The 18,744-nt window shown below is 38.7% G+C and overlaps 1 protein-coding gene across 2 annotated transcripts in view; it reads right to left on the bottom strand.

The window, feature by feature from the left end:
- Window positions 1–612: 612 nt before the first annotated feature.
- Window positions 613–18,744, bottom strand: part of NKD1 (NKD inhibitor of WNT signaling pathway 1) — a 116,218-nt gene continuing 98,086 nt past the window's right edge. For both annotated transcript variants that reach the window (XM_054840862.1, XM_054840863.1), the window contains 4 exons: window positions 14,825–14,972; window positions 13,694–13,778; window positions 8,839–8,969; window positions 613–8,092 (listed from right to left, as the gene is read on the bottom strand). In XM_054840862.1, the coding sequence (XP_054696837.1) occupies window positions 7,518–8,092; window positions 8,839–8,969; window positions 13,694–13,778; window positions 14,825–14,972 (939 nt within the window). In that variant the 3' untranslated portion in view covers window positions 613–7,517. The remainder of the gene's footprint in view (window positions 8,093–8,838; window positions 8,970–13,693; window positions 13,779–14,824; window positions 14,973–18,744) is intronic.

Raw genomic sequence — 18,744 nt, 5'->3', positions numbered from 1 at the left:
TTTACATTTGTGGGCAATAAAAGCAGTATCTATATGAACAAAGGCTCTAAGTAAAATAAACTTCATTAACTATTGTTAGAAAGATCAGCAGACACATAGTATCCTGTGAGTGCTGAATTTGTGATACACTTCTAAGGAAAGAGGTTGCAGTGATGATGCTTTTAGCAGAGTAAAGTATGAAAGTCTTGCCCTGCTCCTGAAAACAGTGACTTACTACTATAATTCATAGTCACGTATTTCAGACTCCTAACTGTCAAGATTGTAATTTTAAATTAAATGATTTTAGCATCCACTTATTAGACCAGGAAAATTCTTATAAAACCCTGTCCCTGATCAGAGCAAGCTACGAGCGCCCCAGCGCCCCGATTCCAAGCGAGTGTAAATTGCAGTACCTCTCTTTACATCTGCCGACCTAGTTAAGCTGCACAACGTTTCCATTGAAACCCATGGAAGTCACATGTGCAGAGCCACTGAGGGCTATGGCCTTAACAGATGGCATACTCAAACAGCAAGAAGTTGTGATTATAGACATCAAAAGTAAAAAATATTCCCTGAGAAGGCTGTAAAGAGACAGGAGGAATGTGAGGCCCACAGTGCTGCTTTTTGCTTCCCTTCATACTTTTGCACTTACTGGAAACTCCAAGTCTCTTTAATTGAGCTTTTCCTCCCCTCCACTCCTTGCAGGGTGAGAGGGTTAATTGCTTTGGACTGAAACATTATGATTTTCATACTCCTGCTTCCTAATGGCATGTTGAGTATGCAAGGATGCCCTGGGCACGCACCACACAGGAGTCCATACAGCACTCAGAGCAGGGATGGAATAAATAGCTCCAGATCCCACGGCCATGCGTCTCTATAAAGCACCGTATCTATGACTTCAAAAATCAGCACTGGCCAAGTGAGACCTTAATGCTAATTGCCATAGCATTTCACTATTTATCTTAGTTAAACTAGCGTTACCAGTCCTGGTTGTTAACAACCTCAAGTGGCACTTTATTCATCTATCAACAGTCTTATCCTGTGAACAAGCACGCGAAGAACTATAAACACCCACTCCAAAGTCACTTTGTAGGTTTAAGCTAAAGCCCGCAGAAAAAGACCATTCACAGAACTCCACTGAGAAAAGACAAAATACAACCTCCAAATGAACGTTTTAATCTACAAAGTTTTATTTGTCTTTTTAAACTTGTAAACCATAAAAAGAGCTTATCAAATATCTGAAATTAGTACAAGAAAAAATGATGACTCATATAGCAAAATGCATTTGAAGGTCCAAATTCCAAGACACGCATGGGGGTCTTCTGGCTTCCGTTTGTGAAGCTGAAGACAAATTTGGCCCAGTTTGTTAGATGTTTTATTAGAAAATTCACAAAGCCTTAACGTACTATCCTTCGTGAATAGAACAGAATGGGAAGGATTAAGTGCAAAAATAAGCACCCAGCACCAGAAGGATCTGAACCCTGTATCTTCATCCACAAAGTACAGGCTCAACACAAGCATGCATCTCTTGGCTGGTAACAATTACAGGCTGTTTTGTCTATATGGACTAGGCACCCAAAGGAAGACACAAACCCCACTTCATAAGCATGTGGTAAAAACCAGAAAGCACAGTGCACATAATTACCAGTATGCCTGATATTGTTAATGTTTGCCCATTGGCAAACTTATGAAGCCCTTAACATTATGTCTTCTGGAACTTCCTACTCTTGGACCCCAAAATAGTAGGCTGACAGGACAACCGATAGGTCCGGTCTGCCATTTCTTGTGATATAAAGATTATACTTTGTGTCAGTAGATTTCCAAGGCATAGTTAGTGCTTAGTGTTTAGAAAAATCAGAACAGATAAAAGCTTTGGGCAACATTTGACCAACTTTTGTGTGTTTGTAATCAAATGGAAAAAGAACCTATGCTACTATTCAAAACATGTTCTAAGGAATATTGAAAACATCTGTAGAAACACCTCCACTACTGAAAATAATTCCCTCAGCTTGGACAGGGACTCAGGAACTGGGGCATCATTTGTTACTCTGCCACAGCCCTAGCAGTGATTATCTACAGCTTTCCTTCCTTGCGCCTCCTGCTGCACACTGGAGATTGACCTCTTCCAGAAAGTCTTTCAAGCTCTCCCAGTGAAAAGCATTCTATGAAATACTGTTGCTGTTTTAGGAGCAAAAGAAGTACCATAAGAGATTCAAAAAAGTAATATGAATATAGCTTCTCCATACCGTATGTTCCTGCCTCCTGTTTGTCTCGCCCTGCCCCTCTGTCAGACAGTTCTGTGCTATCCCTACGCTGCTCAAATCTTTCCATCCTTCCCTTGCCAGTCTGTCTTTGCAGCTCTAACCCTCACAGTAATCCATCTGAATACTCCTTAAGTCCTGCTATTTAAAAAAAAAGAAATTAGAAGACCTTATCCATATGATTTCTATCATTTTAGCTCAGTAGGATCAAATTATCTAGAATTATATAGAAATGTAAAAGTAAATTACAGCATCATTGAAAACCTCATTATTTAATAACTATAATCCAAACTTCAAATAAGATGCAGTTCAATGTCTACTGAATAATTTCAATATAAAGTTATTTGCTTTTCTACATCTGTTCCTTTTAGCCCATTTTGAGCCCATTTTAAATGTAGACAAGCCAAAAAAATCCCAAAACAGCTCCTTCCAAGTCAAATCAACTGAACAGCTGTCAAATATGCAAAGAAAATAAATCATTATGTGATAAATTGAGGCTGGTTTTGCTGCTAAGTGCATTAGAAAAGAAATCTTCTTCCAGAAGCTATTTATAAAACACATTAAGTTCAACTTTTATTTCATGGATTTTCAAACATGTTTCTGCTTGGTTCATTTAAAAAAAAAAAAAAAAAGAAGTCTGACAACTAACAGGATGCTGAATACGACTTGGTTCCCAGCAAAACTATGAATAAGTCATGTTTGAAAACATATTTTCAGATCTTGATGAATTGCATCAAGGTAATTAAAGGTGAGACTTGATTAGCTGACACATTTCCAAACATGAACATTCTTGCCTATACTCCAGGCAAAAATTATGGTGAATGTTTTTGCAAGTTTTCTAGCATGATGAATTTTTCTCAAGTATAATTTAGGCCCCAAAGGGCCTAACTTTCCTGTTAATTGGAATACAAATGAAATCTGTCATTCAATAATTGAGGTACACAATGACATATGGAGAACAGTAAGCATTCATCATATCCGTATATTTATGTGACAACTTGTAGACTGTTGAGCATACACAGTACTTATCCCTTTATAAAAGATCACCTCTGTCAGAATCCATCTTGTGCCATTCACTAACTCCTGCCAGAGGACACGCATATATATACACACACACACACGCACGCGCACCCGCACACACCCCCACCCCCTCTAAGGTACTTCTCCAGCTATACTTTGCTGTTCTGTGCTCATGATGACTAGAGTAGGAAGGCAGTCGTAGAGGTCATATGTGGCTTTTTAGTTTGGTATGGCCTTAAGGGGCTGCTCTGCCAATACGCCCGGAGAACCTGTACTTCATCATCCAAGGGCAGAACTGGATCTTAATTTCTAACAGTGACTAAATGATGTGTGGATGTTTCAAAGACATTTGGAAGCGCCATGAATGGCATAAGTATAAAGCACAGTATTTGCTGCTAATCTTAATTAACTTACCAGCTTGATCTCTTACAGTAAAACTTCCATTTAATATTAGCTACTTCAAAACCATCAGCAGTAAGATACATAAAAAATAAATACTGAAATCACTGTCTGCACATTATGTAGACTTCAAACCCACATTCCTGGAATGAAATTTTAGGCACCCTGAAGCCAGTGGGAATCTGGCAGTCCTGCCAGAGATTTCACTGGGATAGAGATTTCACTTTGCTATCCTTAGCTTCGTCTACTTTGTATTAGGTGGTCATGAAGTTAGGAGAAGAGCTTAGCAATCCTTCTTTTCAAAAACCTGGCTTCCCAAAAATCGCAGCTGGTAGAGCTGAGCATAATTTTTCAGTTGAAATTTTTTCAGCAAATAGCACAAACTTTGCGATCGGCTTTGTTTTGCTGAATTGCTTTGTGTAAAAGCAGAAAAAGTAAGTGAAAAGGATGTTTTCACTTGAAATTATTTCATGCCACTCCATTTTACTTTTAAATAGTAATAATATACTCAACTCTGATTTTTTTTCTTTTCTTGGAAATGAAAAGTTTTGTTTAACCAGAAGCTATTTTAAATTTTGATTTAGCCACAGTTTTGCGCAACTTAAAATAATATTTTTTTAAAAAATGTTTTCAGAATTAATATCGAGCTGAAAAATCAGTTACTCAACACAGGTCTAATAGTAGGGGACAAGAAATTTAACTCTGAAACTCGGTAGTTTAAATATAAAACCAAAGCATATCCAGTCCATACCTTATGGCCTGATCCTGTTCCCAAAAATGTTAATGCAAGCTCTTTCATCAGTGGGATCTGCAAGCACTGACAGCAATTGCAATAAGCCCCTGAAATCCACAACAAGAAGAAGGAAATATACTTTCTGAACTAGTAAAACTTTAATTAACAGGGGGTTCTCTTGGCACAGTTTTTGCTGTTAAATAAATAAAGCATTTAGTCAAAACCATCTATATTTACTATACAAAATACTGAAAAGCAAACATTTTTAAAAGATACGGAAATTTAAGGTTCTGTGAAAAGAAACTGTGCTACATGTTATTCACACTTAATACACGTAACACAACTGCAAGACTGTATCTAGATACTGCATGTTCATACATGGCTGGTGTAAAGTTTTAGTATGGGGATGCCACGTTATTAAAATGTATTCGTATTTCACGGAATTTGAGCAAGGCAGAATTTGTCTTTTGAATCTCCAAATACAATAAACCAAACCAAATCAACGCAAGGTTGCAACCAATGGTCAGCTGTGGTACGCTTCCGAGTTCGCTTGGCACAACTAGTACTGCACGCTGCTCAGTCAGATGGGATTTTGTATTGGTGCTGTTATCTTTTCCAGCAAAGTATCTTTGGGTGAAAGAGCCCCTTTGCTGCCCTTTCTTAGAAAAGCCCACAGTACTGAAAGCGCTCTAGTTTTCCAGAATGTTTTCTGCTTTTCAGCAATAATATGCATTAAAAAAAGAATGGACTAAGAAACAATTCCCACCTCACAGTCTTTCTGGCATATGCTCTGCTGAAAAGAGAGCAGCTTTAATTACATCTTCAAAACAAATAGCATGGCATCCCTTCTTAGATGGAATGTACACTTGTGTGTTTGCATGCGGTATAACGTAAGTCACTTGAATACATCAGACTTTGTTAACACTATAATATAAATAAGCTTATTCCTTCTACTAGACATATAAATGCCTTTTTTTTTTTTTTGCAGTCCATAATTATATATACATTGAAAAAGAATGATACACAAGCAGCAAAAAAGGCTTAGACTAGAACAACTCAGTGGTAACTAACCAAATTTGTGGCCTTTTCATATTTTCAATACAGAAATTTCTGCATATAAATATTTTTGGACTTTAGGAGTTTTAAAAATAAACAGAACAGTATAGTTGTCACACAGATCAAACACATTTTAAAAACATTTTGTTAGATTTAACAGAACATACTGTTGACAGCTAAGAAAAATAAAATAAAATAAACCAGATTTTTTAAAGAGGACAATAAGTCTAAACAACTGCTGATCCAGGGAGACAAGAGATGGACCTAATTACCACGAAGCAGTGATTCTATTCCAATTCCACAAGAAGGCAAGGCTTTCCACTTTTCTTTAAAAGTTGATGCACCCATGTTCTTAGACAGGACAACATTCCTCTAAAACTGGTCAGCAGTAAGGTAATACCTCATTTTGGACTGATCAAAACTCTAGTCAGAAAAAAATACCCTAATCATAAAGGGCTTATAACAATGTGGGATAGTTACATTTTACAATATACACTATAGACAAAATACCACAACATTTAAAATAATTAAAACAAAAAGCAAATATGTTTATAGAACAACTATGTTTTTCTGTGAGGAGTTCTCTACTTTAAAGTTCCAAAGCGACGTAGGTGTTTCTCAGTCACTTTCTACCTGCAAAATGGTGATCTGTACAAAACCCAGCTTGAATGTATTATAAATCTGGGCCCCACAGAAAGTAAAACTTGTATGTACTGACCCTTTTTTCACTTTTCCAATTTGCTTTTGACCTTCAAATTTCTCAGCAGCCAGTAAGGTCTTGTGAGTATGGTCTCATTCTCCTTCACGGAATGGAAGCCCTTTGATACAGAAAAAGTAGAAGAGGCCAGAATGATTGTGAATGATATTTTTTACATGTTGAATTGTCTCTAAAATGGGAGAAACACAAATTGGTAGGTGCTGGGGAAATTTAAATTGGAGGCACCTAAGAAAATGCCATCGCATATATTTCTAAAAAGTCACTGTTGTGGAAAAAAAAAAAATAATGTTAATATTCAAACCACAGATTTCCAAAACACAACAAAATGTACCTGAGAGTGTGCATATTTATATATATATATTTATATTTATATTTTATATATATTTGCCAACATTTAAAGTGAGAAAGTATATTTTCCTCAATTCTTTCTCAAAACAAAGAACTGTGGATTTAAACAAAACAAAAACCCCAAACAAGCCCTCTCCTTCCCAAACCCCTGTGAACGATACTTATGGCCCAAGCACTAAAGTCTAGTGATACTTTTGAAAACCCCATTTCACATCCTCTTCTTTTCAAATGGTTACCCCAAACAGAATGGAGAGTAAGCAGGAGAAAAACCAAAAATAGAAGTAGTATATTTAAATATTACCCAGTATATAACAGACTGTATTGTGTCAGTGAAGAATCTCCAAGAAAATAAAGTGTAAGTCATACAAATGTAGCTCTGTTGACAAGTATAGCTAATGTTTCTTTGTAATTACTAAGATAATTTGAAAGGATGTGAACACAAACAGGCTACATGAATGCAGTATATTAAAATCCCCCCCTGTAGCACATTACAATCAATAAAAAGAAAATAAAATCTGAATAATACTAGAGGTAGCAGCTGTTTGTATTTTCTGTTATTCTGAGTATCTCTGGAGTCCAACCCTTCGAACATTGCTCCCCTGATAAAAGGCTTGTGTGCGATCAGCCGACATACAGCAGACTGGTAAGCTAGATGTCTGCAATAGTGTTTGAAGTATCTTTCCTACTACAATGAAAGTAGTACTTGTAAAGAAGTGCGTTGACGACCTGTATTAAATCACAGCTCAAAAAGCTATGGCTGTTTGCTGTTTTACAAGCCACTTTAAAAAAACAAAATCCACAAGGTGTTTAAGTAAGCTATGCAGTTCCACAACATATAAATAGGGTAAGTTTCAAGAGTTCCATATAACCTCTAAAATATATGCTAGCTGAATATTAATGGAGTAACAATAATATTAATTATAGTAATGCCTTAGTTCTGGTATCACAAGAACACATTTCCTTCATATGGGATGATTCTTGGAGGATGTTGGTGGGATCTGTTTTATGTCTGGTAGAAGTGATGGTAGTGGTGGTGGTGCTCATGGTGGTGGTGGTGTTCATGTCTTTGTATCATTTGTCCAACTTGGCCTTCATATAAAATGACTGTGGGCAGGTCTCTCACATGTTCCTTTTCCACAACTGTCCCTGGAGACTGGAAGGTTTTGCACATTTGGTGATTCTCCTTTGCCCTCTGCTTATGCTTCTTGTGAACCTGTTGGGATTGCAAGGGGAGGTAAGGAACATTCTGGCCCACACGTGCACTTGGGGAAGCCATTGGCATGGGCGCCCCTTGAAAAGGTTTATTTCTTACTGCCCTTCCAGGATGCACAGGGGCAACATTTTTGCCCTGGGCCTTGGGAGACCTCACAAAGTGCTTGTTTGAGTCCTGGTTCCGAAACCTCTGTTGGATTTCTGCAATCTTGGCATATGAACTCTCAGCCAGATTGATGTGGCTTGGATCCACCACTTGAGATTTCCTATGGTGAGCATGGAAGGTTTCAGGTTCATGAGAACGGGATCTAGTCTGATTCACAACTCTGCTTGGTGGGTCATGTTTTTGAGCTGCTGGAGGAGATCCTAGGAAATAACAAGCTGAGTTAGTCATCCAGTATTTCAAGTTTTAATTAGTAGCATGCTGTTGGCAGGGATAGCATTAATCGGCAGAGTGAATTTTTCCTAAGGAAATGAATGCAATTATAGCTGTCGAGTTTAATTACATTTAATAATTCTGACTAGTAAATAATACACACAAATATACATATGTGTCTATATAAGAAAGCGTGTGTGTGTGTGTCTAAGTCTTTACATTAACTTCTCTTGGTCATCATCTATCCAAAATGCACAAAAATAACTGAGTAGAATAGTAAAATCTTGGCAGAGGACAGGGAAAGGGAGGAAATCCAAATCCCTTTAATTTGGGGACAAAAGCCAAAATTCCAGGTATAAACCCATATTCTCCGATTTTTGGGTCAGTAGCGAGTACAAAATATGTATCTTGGGAACGAGCTCCAACATCCAAAAATCAGTCCTCGCCTCACCCATACACTAAACTTAATAACTTAGATGTAAAGATTGCTCTCCTAGGCTCACCTCCAAGTTTAGCTACACAAACAAGTACTTCAAAGGAGGCTTGCAGCACATTAGCCACTCCATTGTGATACCACCTTCGCCAGTAATTATCTTGCAATATTCACACAGTCCTATTCTTTCCAGTAAGTCACTACAGACAAATCACACAGGTTCACAATTCACTGCCCCTGCTGTGGGACATGCAACTGAAGAAAGAAAAGACAAAAAGGTTGCAACATAAATTACCAAATTACCTGGCCCAAACTTTGATGTGTAGTTTTCTATTCCTGCAAGATCCAAATAGTGGTTTCTCCTTTCAATGTTCTCATCAACACAATGACGATAGCACCCACTTTGCTCTGGATTGTTCTCACTCTGGTGATATCTGTCAGCAGGAAGCAAAATTACAATTCAGCAGAACTTCTTTAAAGTTGTTATCACCATCTGCAAACCAACAACTAATGGCCCCTTTGAAGTGACAGGAGTTGCTCACACAGAAACAACAAACGCTTGAAATTCTGGATGACCGGATTTGCTAAGTTGATAGGCCTGAACTGACTGTTCTTTCCCCTCATATAAATCGCCCCTGATGTTGCAAAGCAAAAGAGGCTTTCAAATTGCATCATGCATGCAAAAGCAAATAAAAATGCTCCTAGGGTTTATTACATTCTGTCTTAGGGCCAAACCATTCAACTGATTCTCTAATTTGGACATGCCAAAGAAAACCTGCTGTTTGATTCATGACTGTTCCCACCGCTGTCAGGAAGCACTGGGGTAAGCCTTGTGTCAGACAAACGTTCATGTGTATCTGCTTCAGTACAACAGGCAACAGCTCAGGTGTAGTAACTAGAGAGTGCCTGAGAAGAGAAGGTGTTGGTAGGCCACCCAGAGATAACCACTGCTTTCCAAAATACAATTAATAAGGTCAGATCAGCTGCTGGGTTCCGAGTCTCGACTCCTTTTCCTGCTCTGCTTTGCAATTTTATTTATAGCAGAACTATTTCCTGAGAATGAATATCTGAAATACCATTCATTTATGAGGCAGAAAAAAATCAGGCAGAGGTTTACAGTGGTGTAGCCCATAATGCTGAACAATTTAATTCAGCAATTTAAATGGATGTTTGCAGATATGAACAATATTTTCAATATAATGAACAGGATAAGCAGAAAACTCTTGATTAAGTCACTGCCCATCATTCAGATAGTTCAGTCTCCAAGACCACAAGATAGGGTTTGCTCTTTCTCTATGCATTGCACTGATGTCACCCTAAGACCAGAATTTGGCCTTGTATCCCACACCAGTTACTAAATATGGGGTCTGTACTGTGTGGTACCCAGTACTCCACTTTTAGTTTATTAACACATTTCCAGGTCTCCAGAGGCTGCTGATCCCATTGAGTGTTGGCACAAACTGCTTTCCTGGTCTAGCACAGTACTGCTTAGGGACATTACAGAACTGAGTCCCCCTGTCTCTGTCAGACACAGGTCTACAGTTTCTTTGATAAAAGTCGCAAGACTTGACCTACCTGGAAGATCATTTGTCCTCTACTTTGACAGAGGTAGAGTCTCCTGAATGGAGGAGACTCTGCCTCGAAAGCAGGTAAGCTTTAAAGACTCTGAGTCAGCTTTGAACTCTAGAAGTGACATGGGGTACTGTCAAAAAAGAGGGAATGTCCAGATATTCTTTATTTTTTTGGATACATAGCTAACTCAGTACCTTTCCTGCCTCAGACACACCTTTACAGGTTGTTACACTTTGTCAGGTCAACATAAAAGATCTCTGGGGCTAGAACCTGGCTAACTGAAGTTGCCAGGCATGAATTGCCTACGAAACCATTGGGACTTGCACACATGTGCTGAAGAAAATGCACAGTTAACCCAGAAAAAACATCGCTGGGTTTGATCCAACACAATTAAGCAAGACTGTATACAGCACTGTCTGTTGAAAACTAAGTTAACAGGGAACCAGTTTTTTTGTTACCGTAATAAATTCCATTTCTCTCAAGACAGCAAAGAAAAACTACACCAGCACTGCCACAGGACTGCATTCTAATGGCTTTCTTACATGCAAGATGACGTTCGACAATATTCATGCAAATATACACAGTGAAGCAATTATATACTGATGAGAGATGTGCTCCACCGTCAAAGAGAACTTTAAGTACTTCTGAGAACTGAAGCGTCTGGCATCCAGCCCCACAGTGCTCTCCTGCATACACATGGGAAGGCACAGGCATGCAACAGCCATGCATCAAGCACAGGGTGTAAAAATATACAGTGGTGTTGCTGGTTTTTGGTTTTGTTTTTAATAAAAAAGGCATCTGCTTAAGTGTTTGTGGAGCGTATGAAAGCCCTTTCTAAAATTCCCACGGTGGAGTGTCATTCTGATGGTAATAAGCACACAGCAATATAGTTGGTAAGGGGAACAGAGCAGTGACAAGAGCGCAGGGTAGAAAAATGCAGGGACATTCCTTGAAAGCTACACTTGCTGATAACATAAGAGTTTAAGCTGGTCAGGGAGAAATCACTTAAGCAGGAAAGAAAGAGTGAGAATGTTTATCTGTGGGTAAAAGGAAGATGTTTTAGAGGCTGGCATGCATCATATCTTCCCTGTTGCACTAAATGAAATATAAACTAGAATGGCACGAAGACACCAAATCCACCAAGTTGCCTGCTGGTGCTCTTCCACCATTAATTTTACACCACACATGCCAGGCAAGCTAGCTAAGAATCTAGTTACTTGATCTTGATACTTGTATTAGCCCTACAGGTAAAAACTCCTGCCTGTAGCTTCCAGCAGATGAAAAATCTAACCCATCTATCTCCCACCTTCAGGATAAAAACATTTCTATCCATTTTACCTTGAATATTAATCACATCTTGCCTAGAATTCCTAAGTGACTGAATTTGTGAAACGTGCGTGCTTCTCACAAGTCCTCGTTGTTGCTTTCAAAGGGGAAAACTCTGCATTAATATTGTGAGATTCTGATATGGGCCTCAGGGAGCTTTCCTGAGAGTCGGCAATTTGGCCAGAGAGCGCAAACACCCCTGCAAGATGCACAGGGCAATCTTCAGCCTGTCCACATTTAATGAGATGCAACAAAAACTGTCAGATGCTGACAGTTATCTGACGCTGACCTGCTCAGCTGAAGACACAGGTTTATGCTGTTGAGGAAGCCTCTAACCTAAGGGATGAAAAGGACAAATGCAGCAGAGCCAAGATTCTACCTCAATATCTGATACCTCTATGACTGTGGATTTAAGTGGAAATGGCTGCTGCTCATAAAACCACCACATGTGCAAAAACAAGACATTAAGGTGGATGGGAAGGGGACTTCAAACTGAAAGGGGATTTTTGCAATAGATTATCAAACACAAACAGTCCATTAAATTCACACAGGGCAAACCTTTGCTATTGGGCAGAGGGAATCTGAACACGACATCTAGGCCAGCAAGCAAAACCACGGAGTATTCTTTAGTTCATGTGGAGTGTTCTTTAGTTTGCAAAAGATTTTGTACACAGTTGCTAACAGAAGAGTAGAAATCATTTTAGTCTCTTTTTAATCTGAAATCTGATTGTACTGGGACTTACTCATTGGGATAACTCACCAGCGTTTTTACTCTATCCAAAAAAGGGAGGCACGGTTTTGTTGTCAATTTTAATAAAACTGAATGCTCCTTCTCCTTATAAATTTATTAAACTAAATACATGTATTTGGACAAACATCTCTAAATCCAAGGAAAGCCAAAACTAGATTTTTTTTTTTTTTTTTAAATTTGCAGCTGAAGAAACAAATGCAACTAATGATTCAATGTCATTACTGTAGCATTTCAGCAAACACCTCCCTCTGCCCTAGCATGAAACATAAAACCTTAAACCACATCAAACCTATACACCAAGATGACCGGTTCGGAGCAACTAATCTACATTAAAACGCATCAAAATTACCTGCTTTTGATTTGTTTTTCTATCCATTAAAATAACAAATTCAGAAAAGGAATAGCACATCTCCATTTGACCAAGAGATTAACATTTTTCTTAGCTGTAAAAAAATTTAATACTTGAAAAATACATTGCAAATTATTATCACATACTCTGAAGTTCAGTGCAGGTAATACCTATCAGGTATCTACATCATACAGGGTAGATACACACGATTACACATTTTCAGAGCAAAAAGGCCTGTTGTGGACTGGCATCCAAGATAATATTGTACATTCTGCTAGGGAAGAACTAAAAACCTTTCTTTATCTAATCTGTAGATGGCTGCAAGTGTACCTGCAGCTGTTCATAAAAGAAACCACTGTGCTTGTGCAGTGGAAATGGATGCACTCTGAGTCACACAGGCTGGATTCCATTGAAAGACAACAGACAGGTATTTTTTCAAGTGGTGAAATGTATTCTGAAATTTATGGGGGGAAAGAAAAAGAAAGATAAATTAAATTATCCCAATTTTCCTGCAAGATTACATTAAATATATTGGTTCTAAGCAAGCAGGCTAATTCCTACATGGAATTAGATACAACCTAATAAGTAATTCTGTAAGGGAGACATTGACTTAAAGCTGATGTGGCAGCTGCTCTGCTGCTTCCCTCCTTCTGCTAGGTACTGCACCCAGTGCCAGCTGAAAGCTGCTTCCTTTAGGAGGAAAGGTGGCAAGGAGAAGCCAGTCTGGCTCTGACCTGGTAAATGAGACAGAGTTAACAAAGCTTGGAGCTAACTGAGCTGACCAGCAAAAAAGATGGGAAGGAGGGCAGAGAAAGGCAGGAGCTCTATGAAGATGAAGATTTTAGGACACTTTCAGCTAAAAGGCTGTGCTATAAACTTCACTAGTAGGTACAATATTTGCAGATGGCATCTAAAAAGACACTGCATGTCCTCCAAAGTGTCAACAGAAGAAGAAAATTTGAGTAATGTGCGCTATAGATTTGCTTTTTTGTTTTAATATACAAAGTATCCATCTGTGGAATCTGCTGACAGTTCCACCGTGAAAAAACTGTAATTCCTCTATTTTAACATAATTTTTTAAAATAAAGCAGGCAAGCAAGAAATCAGTGGTTGAGGTTTCCTGACAGTGCCTGTCAGGAGCCAGGTTTCTTTCCCCTTACCTGAGAGAAGCCCGTTGCTTCTTCTCAGAGCTTCTTACTTCTTCATTAGCTTTGCTTTCAGCTCTATGCCTGGCACTCTGCAAATCTGCCAACAAGAGAAAGTACATTATTCTCACATTACTGTCCATGCTCATCAGCATAACTGACATGCTACATTGCAAATACATTTTTTCCTGTCAGTAGATCAAGATGTAATGTATCATTTCATGTAACCTTCTCAAAAGTGCTTTTGTCCGCAGGACAGATTTTAGGCAGACATAACCTCGACTGTCGGACATTAGTCAGGGTTAGGCTGCAAGCCATGTGGCAGGTTAATCGGAGCCACATTCACACTGATATACTCGTCCCTCAGGAGGGCTGGGCAGTTGGGAGCTCGATGCTGCACTAACGCATCACACAGCTTCCCAGCAGTGCACGTTTGTTTATGTCTGCACTTGACTGAGTGGATGTATATATTCAAACTGAGGTAAGAAGGCTCTCCTTTTGGATAAGGTGCCCACGTTTTCTGCTGAAGTATTACTTTAAATACTTTTAAGTATTTTAATTTAGTACTACTTCATCTACTGAAGTAATTATGCTGATACAACTACTATTAGAGTGAATAAGGTGAATAAGCCATCAGAGTAAAAGCCATCTTATAATGGCAGACTCTGCCAGTACAGAAAAACATGCAGGGTTTATGCATAGATTCATAAAGGTTACTTATGCTTAATCGTTTATTCTTAGCCAGCAGCAGTGATAGCTATGCACTTGCAAAAACCATTTTGTACCACTACACCTGTTTCCACACAAACAGAGCACTGTAGTATCAGCAGAGTTAAAGCGGTACAAGTCAAAAAGGCCTCAAATCTGTCTTGCAGTACACAATTACACAACATACGGGTTATTGCTGCTGCCAGGAAGAAACAATCAATCAGGAGAGGGAACCAAATTTGCTTAGGAGACACTGAAAGGAGGGTAGGCTATTTTGCACCTGAGATCTTAAAACAGCTTCATAGGGTTTAAAATACCCACATAATTATTTGCCTTTAACTATGTATTTATTTGAATTAACAAAATACAAAGATGGATTTTTAGGTGATTCTTGAAGTTTTTTGTATTCTTTGCCAGTGGCTGATTGCACATCCTTACCAGTATGATTTAACAAGATACTCTTTTTCTTCTGGCTGCCATCTGGTGCCACAGTAAGTTTCACTCGCAGAGTTTTGCTGGAACTAGGAGAATGGTTTACTGATGCATCAACTACCTCATAGATGGTATGAAGCAAGCTGGTAATATCCTATAGTTGGATTGAAACACAGAGAGACACGCTATTGTGAAAATGGTATGAAACCTACAGCTTTGATACTTACAACTATTTTAGACTTGGGACTATTAAATGCTGAAATGTCCTCCAAAATCACTGAATTTAAAAGAGCTGAATTTGCACAGAACCTTTCAAGAAAGGATCCATTTCTCTCTTCTGTCAACCGCCATTTTTTCTAACAGAGACTATAATACAAGTCACAGACACAGAAGGGAATGATTCAAGTAGATCCATATTCTTCTTCATCAAATGGCATAAGATTTATGAAATGGGGCAAACCAGATCAAAACAATAATAAAAGCACAAGGCATTCAGGTTTCCCAAACTGTGAATCAGCAAAATTGTGTTCTGCCTTTTCTTTTCTTTGGTTTCAACAGAACCCAGGAATAACCATTCATACTGCACTAAAAATTGAGTTCACATCATCCAAACAAATACAGCAATTGAAGAAAATCTTGGACATTAAACTCTTACTACTTCTTGGGTTTTTTTCTTCATATAGTTAAATGGTTGACTATATAGAGGAAAACCAGTAAGAGAAGTGGCAGAACTGTAAACCTCAGGTTTGGACATACATGACGTCTGAATGTCACTCTACCATACGCGGAGTCTAGCTTTTTTTGCAAAATTCAAACAAGTTCTAAACTTATATTTTTGAACAGCAGAGATTATCCAGTCAGGCCTATTATAGAACGTTCTTCACACATATCTTTGAAGGCAATGGGACATGAACAAATGCTTAAATGTCTGGCTATATCAGAAAGAACACTTGCCAATTGTTTCAAACAGGAGAAACACTGTTTAGTAGCTGGTGACACTCAAAGGTCTCTCAGGTTGATCTAATCCTGTCAGGCTCAAATAGGTTACTACCTTAAATTGGCAGGACAAAAAGGAGATCTCTTGGCTCACTGCTTTTCCCCAAAAGGATTTCACCCAAACTGATCTTGGGCACCAACCTAAGGCCAAAGTATACTGATCATTGCAGGCTGTAAAGATACCATTCAATGTATACCTGAGAATTTCCCCATGCTGGTCTTCCTATTCCTTGACCTATCCTAGTACCTAAGCTCTTTCCAGATGCCTGCAAGCACAAAGGAAATATCTAAATCACCCTTTGTTAAGTGTAACTGGTTCTGAGGATTAAGGGTCAGGTCTACAAAACTTCAAAACCTCTACAATTTTCTTTTACCCACAGGTCATGCCTGTAACAATGGCAGCTCAAAGTTTATGCATTAACGGGTCCCAGTACTTTAGTAGTCAATATACTACATGGTCCTCATTATCTAACCAGCTTTAAAGGTGACACAGAAATACTCATTTTTAGGCACATGGAACTTAGGGAAATACTGACCTTATGGCCAGGACAAATGATTTTACAGTAGATGATTATCCAGCTCAATAGGCAGAATGAATAACTAAATCCTGGAGGGTCCACACTTTATCTTAACATGTGCTCTGGCTGACTTTTCTGCACTCAGTGGACTTTCTCCAGACTTGTGAGTTCAAGACAACATATTCATAAAAAGAGAGCAGAATTCGCAGTTTCTCCTTTACTTCCCCACTGAAATACTTTTCTACCATTGCCACAAGAGTCTCTATATATGGACCGTTACTACCATGTCAGTAGCTGCTTTCCATCCTTTTGACAACAACTGCTGTCTAAAGCTTGAATGAGGGAGAGACTGTTCAGTGACAATCTGGTGGACACCTCACAGCTCTCTAACACATTTCACTTCTCACACTTCCACTCTAATTTGAAACCTTGCCAGACCTCTAAATAGACACAGCCATATCTGACAGTCAGCTTGAAGGGCTGGATTTTTATTTCATCGATGAGAAAAACCTAACCAAGCAAGAACATGAACAGACTGACACACAAAACGTATTTGTTGCTTTAGATGCCCTCCATAAATGATATTCTAGGATGCTTGTGCTATAATCCTACACCTCGATAAGCCAACCCTTCCCCTTCAGCAGAATACTTAAGCACCATATTTATTCAACAGGGCCTCATACACTCCACACTTGGTGAATGGAGCCTTTCCCATACATTCCTTAACAAGTGTTGGTTAGCCAACATGGCATCTTTCCACCCAAGGCTACTATCAAGAGGCTATTATCAACTCTTTCATTCACAATAATCTGTCCTCCTTCCTTTTTCAGCTACGCCAGATGTTTGTACAAGCTGATCATCTAGTCTATTTTAACTTCAATAGGCAAAGACAAAAAGTCTTTGCTCCCACTGTCCTTTTATATGATTTTTTTCCAGTCATGAGGTCTAACTTGCTAACTGACATACAATCTGCCCCTTGTGTTCTGTGAGGGTCTTTCTCAACAAGCAGCTTGACTCAGCAGTTAAAAAGTACTCCCAAATGCTGTCAAGGAAGGCCAGATGCAACATTTGTGTGACACATACTTGGCAACTCAGAAATATGTGCATGCACATATCACATCAGGACAATTTACATCTCTCAGCCAAACGGGCCCGAATTAACCCAAATTAACGTCCAGGCTCCGCGCAGTTCAAGAGGCTGCACAGAGGTATCAGGACGCCTTGTGGCCTTACGCTCTGCTGCCTGTGCAGTTCGTGACGTGTTTAATACCCGGCTTCCGCCACAACAATCTGAACTGCTTTGCATTCTGGCACTGAATGAACGTGGTTGTCAGACTGGATATATACCAAGATCGAGGTTAGGGATATCCATAAGTAACCGCTTAATGCTTATGCTGATCTTTTAAATACTGACAACAACATTTTTATTATAGTATTCATTTACTTGTGGTCCTAATTTGGGGTTGGAAATTCTAGCGAACTGACAGTTCGGATTTGGTCAAACAAGTCTGCTTGGGTCATTCGCTACTCTGTCATCTACCAAGGTCCTGGCTGAGTAGGTACCAGCTACAAGGCAGCCTGAACCTCCTGTTGCTTTCCAGTTGTTGCTTCACAATTACGACATACAAATTCCTGAGGCACTGATCTGATAGGAATAGTCTTCGTGAATGAGTTTTGAACAACGACTAAACCTACCTTCTCACAGCCCTTTTTTGGCAGCTAAGAGAGTAATGGCTTCTTGTCAAATTAGTAGCACTAGATCATTAAATATGTTACAAAAATTGTATTTTATAGTTATATTTACCCCCAAAAGAATTTTCATCTTCCAGTAGCCTGCCAGGAAATCGAAGCAATTTATGTTCCCCTTGAAAGCTGTTCCACTGAACGTTATCTGCATTTAAAATCCTTTAAGAACTACCTAAAACCATTGACACAGCTTTACCTTCCACAGACCAGCTTGTGCATTTCACTGTCCTCAAGAAATTTAGCATCAAAGATCAAGAATAAAAGCTAGTTAATTTTTCCTCTCTTCTGGGCCACCAACCAGCACATCTCAGAGACCACCTACCAAAGAATATAACTTTTCTGCAGAATGAATTATGATTTTTACTAGTCATATGACTGCTTTGCTTAAGACTGCTCGGCACTTCCCACGCAAAAAGTTTCATCCCACATATCTCGAACTTCCTCCCTTTTTACGTGACAAATAAACAAGAACAGATTTTTCACTGTTTCCCATTTTTCCAAAAATATCATTGCTTGGGTTTTTAACTGAAATGTACTTTTAAACCATTTCTAGTTAAAAATCATTGTGGATTTTTAAATTAGTATACTAAATGGGTAAAGAAAAATTAGAATTAAAAAAAATAATTCTCTCCTTTATAGCAAACAGGTCATATTTAGAGGGGAAAC

Source organism: Grus americana, chromosome 13 (genome assembly GCF_028858705.1).
Source record: "Grus americana isolate bGruAme1 chromosome 13, bGruAme1.mat, whole genome shotgun sequence".
NCBI lineage: Eukaryota > Metazoa > Chordata > Aves > Gruiformes > Gruidae > Grus > Grus americana.
This window is presented reverse-complemented; position numbering and strand designations above follow the sequence as displayed.